This window comes from Melospiza georgiana, chromosome Z (assembly GCF_028018845.1).
Source record: "Melospiza georgiana isolate bMelGeo1 chromosome Z, bMelGeo1.pri, whole genome shotgun sequence".
Taxonomy (NCBI): Eukaryota; Metazoa; Chordata; class Aves; order Passeriformes; family Passerellidae; genus Melospiza; species Melospiza georgiana.
This window is the reverse complement of record NC_080465.1, coordinates 44235029-44247668: the sequence shown is the minus strand read 5'-3', so window position 1 is coordinate 44247668 and position 12640 is coordinate 44235029. Positions and strand designations below refer to the sequence as shown.

General features: G+C 42.3%; 1 protein-coding gene across 1 annotated transcript in view; it reads right to left on the bottom strand.

Moving 5' to 3' along the window:
- THBS4 (thrombospondin 4) overlaps positions 1-5416 on the bottom strand; it is a 35039-nt gene extending 29623 nt beyond the window's left edge. Inside the window, exons 1-2 of the mRNA XM_058044096.1 lie at positions 5267-5416; positions 945-1192 (exon numbers count right to left, since the gene is read on the bottom strand). Coding sequence (XP_057900079.1) covers positions 945-1192; positions 5267-5399 — 381 coding nt within the window. The 5' untranslated portion in view covers positions 5400-5416. The remainder of the gene's footprint in view (positions 1-944; positions 1193-5266) is intronic.
- Between the last annotated feature and the right edge of the window lie 7224 nt (positions 5417-12640).

Genomic DNA, 12640 nt, shown 5'->3' with positions numbered 1-12640 from the left:
TCAGGACCACCCATTACCATTTGAACTGTATAAAATCTCTAGTCTTAGCCTTGCATATTTTCATATAGCTGTGGTTTTATTTCAAACTCTTATTTTTACTGTTCTAATTAATAAAATCTCACATACTAGAAGTTCCCATATTTCTGTGGCATATGATTTTGTTATAAGTGCATCCAAAGCTGTGGTTTTTTTCCCTCCTCTCAAACAGGTACACATATTCATGTCAGGAATATGGGCACATCAGTCATTCTCCATAAAAACAGGCTCACTTTCAAGCCTGTAATGAAACAAAGTAAGTGGGAAACCTTGGGGGCAGAATGCCTTTGTACCTTCTAATAAGTATTTTTGATTAATGATGATGGAAGATGCTGTGGAAGACACTGTTTATCTCAGACTGCTGATAAGGAGATGACAGGAAGCTTTATCAACTCCTGCTTGGCAGACAGAGGAAGAAAAGCTATTGCAGTCAAACAGATGAAGGTTTCACTCTGGCACCAAAAGAGTCCTCCCTTCTTTTGTCTTTTTTAGTCTTTTGGCATATCATGAAGAGGAAAGCCACTTACACAGACAAGCATTGCTCATACAGGATAGCTGTAAAAAGCCATTGAAAAGCTGCTCTTACTGCATTAGCTGAGTCCTTACAAAAAGTCTACACCCCAAAAAACAGCTAGATTGAAGTGAAGGAGGCAGTAGGTTTTTAAAATTTTATTTAAAAAGCTAAAAATTATGTCTAAAACAAATACCATAAATATTATAGGGTTCATGTGAGCTAAGATTTCACCTGCTCCACAGGAGCTTCTATTTACATTTATTTCACAACCTAATATTAAAGTATTACTGTAGAGAGCTTGGCTGCTGTGAGGACTGAGGTTGGAATTCAGTGATCCAGAGGTTCAGGGGTGATCCCTCTAAGTCCTCAGCCTGTTCCCAGTTTCCATGCTCACCTGTGGCTTCTCTTGGAGAGTGCGCAACTCAGCTGCCACCACCTTCTGAGACAGTGCTGAAAATGGTTTTGGCAAGTCCTCAATTGCACCTACTTGCAGGCAGTCCAGATACAACTCTATAGTGCTCACTCCCTGCTGCAGACCACTCAGCCACAAGATGACAGCATGGGGTTTCCCATCAGCCAGCTGGATGTTGCTAAAGATCACGGAATTCAGCCTTCCATCACTCTTCAGATAGCGCAGCACCGCTAGGACAAAACACACAGAAGGACTATCAGAGGGTAGCAGACAGCCCAAGGCTGATCAAGGAACATCCTGTGGAAATCTGCAATTGCTCTGGTATTTTTCCACATGTCCGCTTCTGCAAATGCATCCCATATGCAGACACAATGGTAATAATAAATGGGACATTGACTCTCGAAGCAGCACTAGCAGGATGCTTGCATGACATTTGTGAAACTCTGTTGCCTGTGCTGAGTTTTCCTCTGCTTTGTCCAAGCTTCCCTAAATGGCATAACCAAAGTCACTTTACAGGCCATAATGTGCTAAAATGCAAGTGGTAAAGTCACAGGGCATAGCAGGCAGCCTCCAGTCAGCACTTTGGTATGTACACATTTGACAGACCCAGAGATACTCTGCAGCAGAAGCGTACAACTAGAAAATCAATTTTAGTGATGCATACTGCATACAGTGGACCCGTCTAAGAGTGCATCCAAACGCATAATTAAAAATCAAAGGAAGCATGTTTCCAAACCAATAACCTGCACTTCTCTGTAACAAACACTCAGTAAAACCAAAGTATAGTACAGAAAAGACATAGTCCACTCCTAGGGATGACTAAACCTTTTCTCAGCTCTTTTAAAAAGCCTTAGTGACTGATCCACCTGACAAAAATTCTCATTTCATTAAGTAAAATTCACCATTAAAAAAGCCCGCAACAGCAGACAAATACTCTTACAATAAGTGCCTGCTGAGTAATATTGAAAAGAAAGTCTCTTTCCTAAGGAAATTGGATAGTAAGCTAGAATCTGTGAGCCAGATCTCTAAGATCAGCTAGCTAGTTCTCTCCACAAAATCTCTCCCTGGCTCTCCAACTGCGTATCTGCAGAAGCAACAAGATGAATGCATCTGGACAGTGCATAACTACCCTGCAAAATCAGACAGATCTTCAAAGACCCTGCTGATCACCAGCTGACAGCCTCTTATTTCCTGATCATAATAGTTATGTGCATGAGGAATCAAGCTGCAGAGACATGAGGCATCTAAATATTTACGTGCTGGCTCTTGCTAAAGTCTGAAATTCACAGATGGCTGCTACAGTTGTGTCAAGCGAGAGCTCACAAATGATCTGACACTAAGTCAATCAAAAATTGTGGATATAGTGGAGGTAAAAGCTCATACTAGCTTTGGACCTAATAATAGCTACTTACTGAAACCATCCAATTTCTATTCATTTAACAAACTACCTTCCCATCTTTCCACTACTAATAAAATTGCTTTGATGCTATGATACCTGTTTGTTGGGGACCTCCCAACTTACTGGGACATGCTCCCTAAAATTTTTTTAGTTCCTCAGTCTGATGATGAAAAAATCCCCAGATTTATACCAGCATGAATGGGGCAGGGCATGTCTCCATCTTTGAAGTCTACACCAGTGCTAGAGCCTCAGCAGCTGTGATCAATATCAGGAATGTTTTCACTACTGTCTATGTCAAAACACTGCCAGAGCTGAGATTTCCGCAAAGGTGCATGAGGTCACCAGTAACTTGCTAAAAGGTAGCATTTCTTGGCAAACTCAAAGATACGGCAAAAGAGAGTACATTGCAGGCATTTTATTTATGTGAATATTACTCATGCCTGGCCATATAAAATTGGATCTGGGCCCTGCACTCAGAGTGACCAAACACAACAGTAGGCTAGAGAAAGAAAGAGGAGATGGAAGCAGGGCCCAGAACAGACCCTGCCAGAATAGTTTCAGGACAAGGAGCAATCAGACTTGGAAAGAAGATCAAGTATTCTTTCCTCAGCCAAAGCCAAATATTCATCTGGTAAACTAGAGTAGGCTTTTGAAGAGAGATTTTCTTGGATCACAGCCTCCACCTCCAAGATTTAACTCATACAAGCCCTTGCAGTATGTTTGCTGACTGAGTATTTTACAGAAATTCATAAGAGTGTCACGTAAATTGCTTAAGAAACAAATTTTCTAATTAAAATAGGAGCTGTTTCACAGAATTGTTTAACTGCAACACTTCTATGCACTAACTGCTGTTTGCTCCATACAAGAATAATTTAAAAAGGATATGAAATCCATGGTTGCTATCTGTCTCTGAAAGACACAATTGTCTACAGTAAGTTTAGCTGTTAACTCAGTAATTCAGACCTGTGCTTTTATAAACATTTAGGTGTTATAAACACATTACTATCAGTTATACCACAATAAAACATAATATGAGGCAACCATTGGGAACAAAACTCTTAAATGTGGCATTTTGAAGTTTAACTAAGGTCTGTTTTGAGCTCCCTAAATCAGATTTGGGTGCTAACTAGAAGTAACATGCAGAGAAATATCACAGATATGAAGACCCTGCATTTTGCTGAGATGCCGACACTGGTTCATCACTTAAGCATTGCTGTTCAGTCTTGAGAGGATCATACACAACTCACACACTCCATACTTGCAGCTGACATGACAATCTCGTGGATGTATTTTAACTTACTGTATGAAGTAGCCATATGGGATCCCTAACACTTCAGAGAAATCACGTGTGAAAACACTGCCTACCACTTGCTCACTGCCATATGCCTTAACCAAGGTGCCCTAAAGTAACAAGGAGGCAAAGAAATCCAATGAACTGTCTTACTGCAAAAAGCCTCCCTCTCTTTGGCCAATCTTTTACATCAACCTGACGGTAAATCCTTTACATCAAATAGGTTGCAGATGTCCCCCATCTACTCAACACTGGTCACTGACAGGACAAGTTGCTTCATGCTGCCTATGCATAGGCCATTATTGCATTTGTCCTGTCACACAGATGTTACTCAAACACCAAACCACCAAGGACAAAACCAAAAGAAGTCATGTAACCTTCCACCAGAAACACTCTAACAGGCTTAAGGGACTGTCATGCAATCACAGAGACAGTTTGGAAAATCAGTTCGAAATGTTCAAACTTGTATGTAAATTCACACATTTGTGCATATATATATGTTTTCCTATATATATATATGTACAACATTTGCACACATAGTTGTACATGTGTGAGAGGGACAGGGAGTATGTGTAATTTATCATTTATTTAGCAATTAAGTAAGTCAGTGTTGGGAATTGTAGGGCACTTTTGATAAGGCTGTGTGACCATGTATTACCCATTCCCTACACACACAGTTCTTATTCCCTTACCTCAGAAGGATTTTGGCAGACCTGATAAAATTACCAAAGTTTTATTGAACTCATTCCCCAACCATGTTTAATGAAAAGGCATGCTTTTCTTCTTTTGCAACATATTGAATAATTTCCCTATGCAGAAACTGAAATTTCTCAGTAGAATTTCACAGTATATTCAATTCAGCTAATTACTCAGTAGCAAATTACTATAGCAGTGGTGAAGTCAATGCAGCAACAATAATGTACATAAATCAACAATAAATGATACATCAATACATAAATCAACAAAAATCAATAAATCAATGATCTTTCACTGAATCTTAAAATTGTAGTATATCCCAGATCTGGTTTGCAGATCAATAAAACTATTATTATTATTTCAAAAATGCTGCAGTTCCTACTTTGATTCGTGGCTAATGCTTTACTTCATGCAACAGATCTTGTAAGTGCCAGGAATATTTGTCTTGAGTAGTCACATCTAACCTCCAGGGTCATTGGAACAAGAACCTGCCTTTCATATGCATGAGGCAGCATGTGCGTGTGTCCCTCGCGTTCCTGGGTAATAAGAACCAGTGTTTGTCCCTAGGGAAAAAAGGAAAAAAAAAAAAGACCAAACCAAATTGTCTCCTTGCTCCATATTCCATGTCTTTTTTCTCCTTTCTCAGCATTGCTCAGAGTAAGCACTGCAGCCAAAGTGAAGATACCAGCTGACTGTCAGGTCAGTTTTCCCTGGCCAGGAGAGAGCAGCATCAAGGAGATGAAGGAAAGAGATGAAGGAAGGAGATGAAGGGGTGAGAGGGGATGTGAAAAGTGACACTATGCAACAGGAATGACTCAAGCACAAAGGTTAATCACACAGTTGTCAACATTCATCTGTCACACACCAGTGACTACGGATCCAACACCAGTTCTACCATACACATTCCAAGCAACTCACCTTTACTCATCCGTCCCATTACCGTAAATTCAAAATACTTGCTGTTGTCAGCTGATGAATATAGGCCAAAAACAGTGGCTGTACTCTTTGGCTGTAATTTGAATGTTGAAAGCAAGTAAACTTCATTCAGCATAGGATCCCCAAATGCTTGTTGCAAGAAGTTCAGTACCACTCGCTTGTTTGAATAAGGAAGAAGATCAAAAACTGAGAGAAAAAAAAAGCAAATTTTAACAGAAAATTAAATATAATAATGACCAAAGAAGAATGATATTTGAAACCACATATTGGAGATTGTACACTCTTTCCACCAAAAAAAAAAAAAAGTTATCAATATGATGATCATCTGTAAATATCATGAAGTTCAAATCCCTGGCACTGGAAGGGCTATCTCAAGAAACCTGGTCTAGTGAAACATGTCCCCATAGATGCAGGGAGTGTGGACAAGGTGGTGCCTGCCAGCTACAGCTATGATATTCTATAATTCTATCAAAATATCTATAGTTTGTTGCAACTATTTTAACTATTTTTATTTTTCAAAGGAATTATTGATAAGTTACTAACATAGAAATAACTAGTTTTCAAATTGAGGTGTGCAAATGTTTTTAGGTAGATATCAAAGGTGCTTCTCTTCTGAGGATCCACCTCAACAGAAAGCTTTTTAACCTACTTCTGCTTTCATAAATTCAGATATTTGTGTTCACATTTCAATTAGATAAGGATTCAGCATTAAAATTTTCAGACAGATTTTCAGAGTGCTCATCCTTTGATAGCTTTTGCAGAACACCAATTAAAATGCCAAAAAGCCAGGTAAGCAATACAATGTTCACAACTTTCTCACTTCACTGAGTTTCCAGAATATATATTATACAAATAAGACTCATCTTTCCTTTCTGGAAAAGAAAACAAAGAAATACAGGCCTAACAAAACAAAACCCACAAACCCTAAAGACATAGCGAAAGCTCTTTCAAATTTTTATTTTAGTTTTTCCACAATGCATCAGCAAAGAGTCTATGATTTTACATATATATAAGTCAGCTATGTCCTTTACAGCACTGAAACAATGAAGTGGGGTTTCCCTCAATGTTCCCAAATCCACGACATCTCCAAACTCAATAAACGCTTCTGTTAGGTTTCTTGGTTATCTCCTATTCCAACCCACTGCAATTAAAACAGTATATATATTATACCCTGGCAGTAAAGTTTGATAAATGATTTTGCACAAGTGTTGTTTAAATACAAGAGCACACTGAGCCATTGTATACCACTGACACTCCACAGGCCTACCATAGCTGGGCCATATTTTTCTCCTACTCTAGAACACTGCTGTAGAGCTCTCACTAGAGAAGAGTTGTAACACCAGGCAGATGGCAAAGGCACATTGTGCCTTAGCTTGATTCAAGTGGTTGTACTAATAAGCTTTGTTTCCCAGGCTGAAAAAACACCGGTGGACCTTTTCAGATGATCCTTGTCTATGCAGCACAACCCCGAAGCTGTTGCTGTGTACAAGGTGATGAGCTCATCCTACCATTCCAGTGTTCCCGTAAGTTACGCACAGGAAAAGACTGAAGAGCACTCAAAGAACAACCACATGGGCACGCAGACCTTCCCACAGATACGTGGGAAACCCTGCTCCCTTTTACTAGAGTGCGGGTTCATGCTGCTCCCATCACTCATTCTGAAGCATCCACTCATTTAGACACTAATGTTATTTCCAAAAAAAGAGAAAAAAAGAAGACCATTTTCCCTTCATTTCATGAAGTCATTGAAGCAATCTCTGAAGTCTACACTTACATTTGGTCTAAGGATCTCATGACTCTACGCAGAATTTTCTGGACACACTACAAAAAGTATCAGGCCCTTGACTTGCATGCACTAGTAGTACTGCTGTCAAACAATTAAGACATATAAATGTAAGGTGGACTTGGTCAAAAGACTTCTCCTTCATTAAGTTTCAGATTTACAGCATACCAGGACAACCACCGCTCCCACTGAAAGCAGGGACTTGGAAAGCAGAAGCAAAAGGCTGGGTGCCTCATCACACTTAGTGCAGAGAGAGTAGAGCAACTGCCCACATAAGAGACTGAAATGCAACTCACTACTCTGTGCAACAGCATTTTACAAGGAACAGCCATTCATAAAATTCAGCTGTGTTTCCTCAGCTGGAGCAATGCAATACAATACCAAAGACTTTAAGAGCATGAAATACAGTACAAAATATAGTACAAAATATATACATTTTGTTCAGTTCTGGGTCTATTGGCTGAATTTCTATCAATTTCTGTGATACTCATTAATCTAAGCCAGAATCACTTCAAAATATTACAAAAGTAATGCCTAAACACTGTGAAACATCTGTCTAATGTTACAGAAAACATTTATTGAAATTTTTGTTATTTGCATATTTAAATTAATACTCAAATTGGTTTGGCAGTTTGTGTTCCACAGAGCACAGTGCCTCAGCCAGATCCTTTAGCACCATGTTATCAAAATCTTTCCTGGAATATCTTCACTGACTAGTATGTGGTGCATTACATGATCAGATCCATCCTCAAGTACAATGCTACACATATGCTAGCAAATGTAGCTAGCAGAAGAATGAGGAGGCTATGAAAATTCATTTTACATCCTTAGCAGAGTAGGCAAAGAGAGACAGCTCTTGGCCATTATAGAGACAATTATTTGTTTGGAAGAAACAGGGAAAAAAGATCACAAAGATTTGACATCTCATTTTTTGAAGAACCCTGTCTCTTTGCTCCTCTCAGTGCAAAGGCAGACTTGAAAGCAAATGTATAGATATGACTGCCAAAGCTGAAAAGCACAAGCAGCTGGTTCTAATCCATGCAATGGACTGAAAACTCCGACATGCCTTCATGCCTTCAAGCACGAGCGTGCATACCCACTGGGCTAAACTGAGCCCGCTCGTGAGACAGACCAGGAATTCTCTCCTGCACCTTCCTTGTGTGGTTTTTAAAATAGAGCTGCTTACCCTCCTAGCCAAATGCTAACAAGGGATGAGCTACATGGTGAGACAGTGGCAAACCACACTTTGGAAATCTGCCCAAACCCATCAAGGCAGGCTTTTCAGATGAGAGCTAGAAGACATGACAGAAAGTGCTAGGATGAGGAAGCACGGAGGAGCAAAATTAGTGACACAGGAGAGCATGGAACTTAAAGTACCCCTTCTTTTCTCTAACTCTGCTGCCATATCACACCAGCTTTTTGAGACCTTCTAAGGCTGTTTTCTGGTCACACCTAATCATAGCTGTAGATATAAACACTACTCCACTACTGTCCAGCACTTTTCGAGGCAATTATTAATGGCTTAGACACTAGGAGTGAAATCCTAACCCCTACCACAACAATTTCCCACTGACCACAAGAAGCTGAAAGCATCCCTTGTTGAGAGTGGAGTGGCCACTGCCCCTGACAAGTTAGAAAGCTGGCCACTGCCCCTGACAGGTTAGAAAGCTGGCTTTTTTCTAATCCGGTAATACACAACTTGTCATTACAAAAATTCTCTGAAATGTCTTCACATCATAAAGATCTACAACAAAGGCTTCTGAAAATGCAGCTATATTGTTGTGATCGGCTGTCTTTTAGATCTTAGGTAATAACTGGCGTGTCAAAAATAATTCTGTAAGGCAGTGGAGGGGGTTAAAAATGTAGCGAAAACCACAAGCAGCCTTAAGGTTCTTGGAGTAGCACGAAGTTGCACTAACTGCTGCACTCGGCAGCCGAGCTGGCTGCAGTCATAAGCTGCTACCGCAGAGTAATACCACCCACTTCGCTCAAGCTCTAAAATACAGCAGCTCCTGACTTACTACGAGCGTAATATTGCCACGGCAATGCTGGGTTTAAAAAGTACAGAGTTTTCCTATGGACTTTGCTATGTAGTAGAGTTTTCCCGGCTTAGAAATTCACTTCTCATTTAGCAGAACTTGCAGCTGGAAAAGGGCTATTCAGATGCTACACGCACCCACCAGCACACCTACAGAAACACTTTTTGCAGGCTGCGTGAGAGCGGCTGTCACCGCCATCTCCTCCGGTCCCCACCGCTAGTCCGGGCGGCTCCGCGGGCGCGCTCTGCGCCCCGACGGGCAGAGGCGGCTCCTGCCGCCCGCCACGGCTCCGGCTCCCCTAGCACCTGCAGAGGCGCTGCCTCTCGCTGCCAGGCAGGGCTCCCGGCGAAGGACAGGGGTCGGGACACCGCAAGCCCAGAGCGTTCCCCACAGAAGAGGGCAAAGGAGAGCGCGCTCCATGGGGGCGCGGGGCCCTTACCTCGGGGGGCGGGCGCGGCGGCGCGGCCCGGGCACAGCTGCAGGGCGAGCGGCAGCAGCAGCAGCGCGGCGCCGCGCTCGCACCCCATGGCGGCCGCGGGCCGGGCAGGGCGGCGAGGGACGGCCGCCGCTTCGCACCGGGCCCCGCTGTTTAACGGGGGCGGCCCCGGGGCCGGGCACGGCCGGCGGCCGGCGGCGGGCCATTGGCCGGGGCGGCGGGCGGGGGGCGCGGAGGGGGACGGCCGAGCCCTGGGGGGACCAGGGGGGAGCGCGCCGTCGGAACCCGAGCCGACAACTGGCACTGATGGAGGTGGCTCGGACAGAACTGGAGATCCTGGAGACGCCCCCCAAAATCAACACCTGTGAGGACCCTGTCTGGAGTCTGCCCTTTGAGGAGCCCTGGAAATTGCAATGTGTTTAATGGTTTTAAATTCATAGTATCACAGAATTAGCGATATAGGAAAGGACCTGTAAGATCATGGAGTTCAGAGGTTAATAAGCCACTATGCTTACTACCAGTCACAAGAAGATGGCCCCAAAAGTGGACTGGATGTGCTTTAAGAGCTGAGTAAGAGTTCTGTAAGTTCAGGGAGGTGAGTAAGAGTTCTGTAAGTTCTGCAAGTTAAGGGACGGCAAGTCCAGTGCTGTTACAAGCAGCCCTTTAGAGAAGATGATGCATGAAGATAATGCAACCTTGTTCACCCAGTCCTGCCGACTGCAGGATGCTTAACTTTGAGGTTGGCAAAATTTTACTTTAAAATGTCTCTTGTCTCCCTTTCTGTGTTCACCAAGTGGTGACCATATATTTGTGTCTTCTGACAGCAATACAGCTGTCATCTTTGCAAAGCCCTCTCACAGGTTTCTCTGCCTGCTCTGCAGTCAGGTATTTAGTGTCAGCTGTTAAGGTTTAACATATATTAGAACAGATTCTCTCTCATGCACATCTTAAGTCAAAACAAATCGGCATGCTGTGGTGTGCAGACATGGTCTTGGTAGAAATTTAAATACTCCACTTTTCCTAACTGAAGAGTGTCACTAAAAGGGATCATGCAGTTTGCAGATTGGGGAAAACTGGGTTTCTAGAAGACTCTGACTGGCAAACTGAGGAATGTATCATCTGCTCCTTTGTTTCATTTAAAGAGTTCAGAACCATTGGAAATGCTCAAACTGACCAGATGGAGACTATGGAAAAAGTCTTAGCAAACTCCCAAACTCAATAACTTAGCCAAAGTAAATTTTAAAAAAACCTTCTTCTTTCAACTACAACAATTTTCAGCACTGTGTGTTCCCTTAGGATATCATTATCCAATTGTTTGTCCTCTACTTCAGATAATTCTAGTCTCTGCACTGCTGATGTTAAAGTACAGGAGAAAGGGAGCAAGTGAGAAATGCAAACACATTGTGAGCTTCCTATCCTGCTGCACAGCTCTCTTTGTCCTGTACATCTCTGTATGTATCAGCTCTGCTGGTGAACCCCTGTCACGTCAGAAATCCAGGAAGCCCTGCCTGGCCCCTTCGCAGCTTGCTATCCACACTCAGTTGGAAAAGTTGGAGCTGTCTGATATTATTCACATCATAAAAAGTAGGGCAACAATAGAAGGGGAAGTTTATGTTAAAGTGAGCAAAGTAGCGTTGATTAATGTTCAGTCTCATCAGGCTTGGTGCATATATCTAAGAACCACCACAGAGAACAGCCTTTGAGGGGCTTATAGTGTGGGAGGCAAAACACAGCACACTGCAGGGTGGGGGCTGCGAGCACTGCAAAGGGGCTGCCCCAGCAGCTCTACAGCACAGAGAGCTGTGGGCTGCTCTCCAACACAGCCCCAGTGAGATTTTTAGATACCTTCAGCTGGCCTATATTCACGTCCTCTAATTGCCCTCCCTACATGGCATATATTCCATAACACACCCCTACTTCTTAGCTTATTCTTGTTAGCAGTGTTGACCCGCTCCTGAAGTTGCCCATTTCTTCCTCTGCCCATTGCCAGGCAGAAGGGTGCTCAGCCATAGCCCCTGTGTGACATCATGGTGCTATTCCTCCTCCTCACCCTACTGCTCTTCTGTATACATCTCCACACAAGAAGAAACACCTCAGCTTCATTCCCACATCCTTGCCCCTGCAGTGCAAATGACAGGATGACATGATAGTGTCAATGAGCTGGCCAAGAGCTGCACAGGGGAGTGAGAAAAACAGATCATCAGGTGCAGAGTGCTGCGGAGCAGGGAAAAAAGGGAGGCTAAAAGGGGTAAGCAGGAGGCAAGAAGATGGAAAAAGAAAAGGAAGAACTTTGAATGTCGTAAACTCCTTAAAGAGAAGTGTTAGTTCAGAATTTGTCCCCAGCCTAAAGCATGGGGAGACAGTACAAGTGCTGCAAGGCTAATATGCAGATCAAGAGTAGTACTGATGATGTTCAACTGTTTATTAAGGAAAAGCGTTGACTCAACAAAGAGCGTTTTTTGCAAACATATACTTAAGTGCATGACAGAAGAACACGATAAGGTCTGCAAAATCATTACAGTTCTGGAAAAAAACAGAAAAAACCAAACCAAAACACAAAACCAAAACCAAACAAAAAACAAAGCAAAACAAAACAAAACAAAAACCCCAAAAAACCCACAAAAAACCCCAAACAAACAAACTAAAACAAAACAAAAAAAAGGATAGTAAGGGTTTGCTTTCACCTAAGGGGAGAACCATCAAGAATTTGTAGCTATGTATTATGCACTTTGAGTTTACTGAATTTGAGATTATTAAAGCATATGAAATGTTTTCTTGAAAGATTTCCTTATCTGAAAGAAATATTAAGTAATTATAACTTACCATTCCTTACTTCGGATTTACATACAAAGGAGTCTCTCATACTGGTGCAAAGAATGCACATGGAAGCAATGTTTGGCAAACAGCCCACGAGGCACAATCCAGTATGACATAAGGGGACTGGTTCACGATGTACATAAACAGAAGCTTAAGTCCATGTTTAGATGAACTTAGCACATTTAAAGGTCACTGTAATTTCTTCAGTTTTCATTTCTATTCTGAGTTTTATGTTGGAATATGTTACAGATTAAAGGGGATTTGGTGCTCAAGCATAAGGG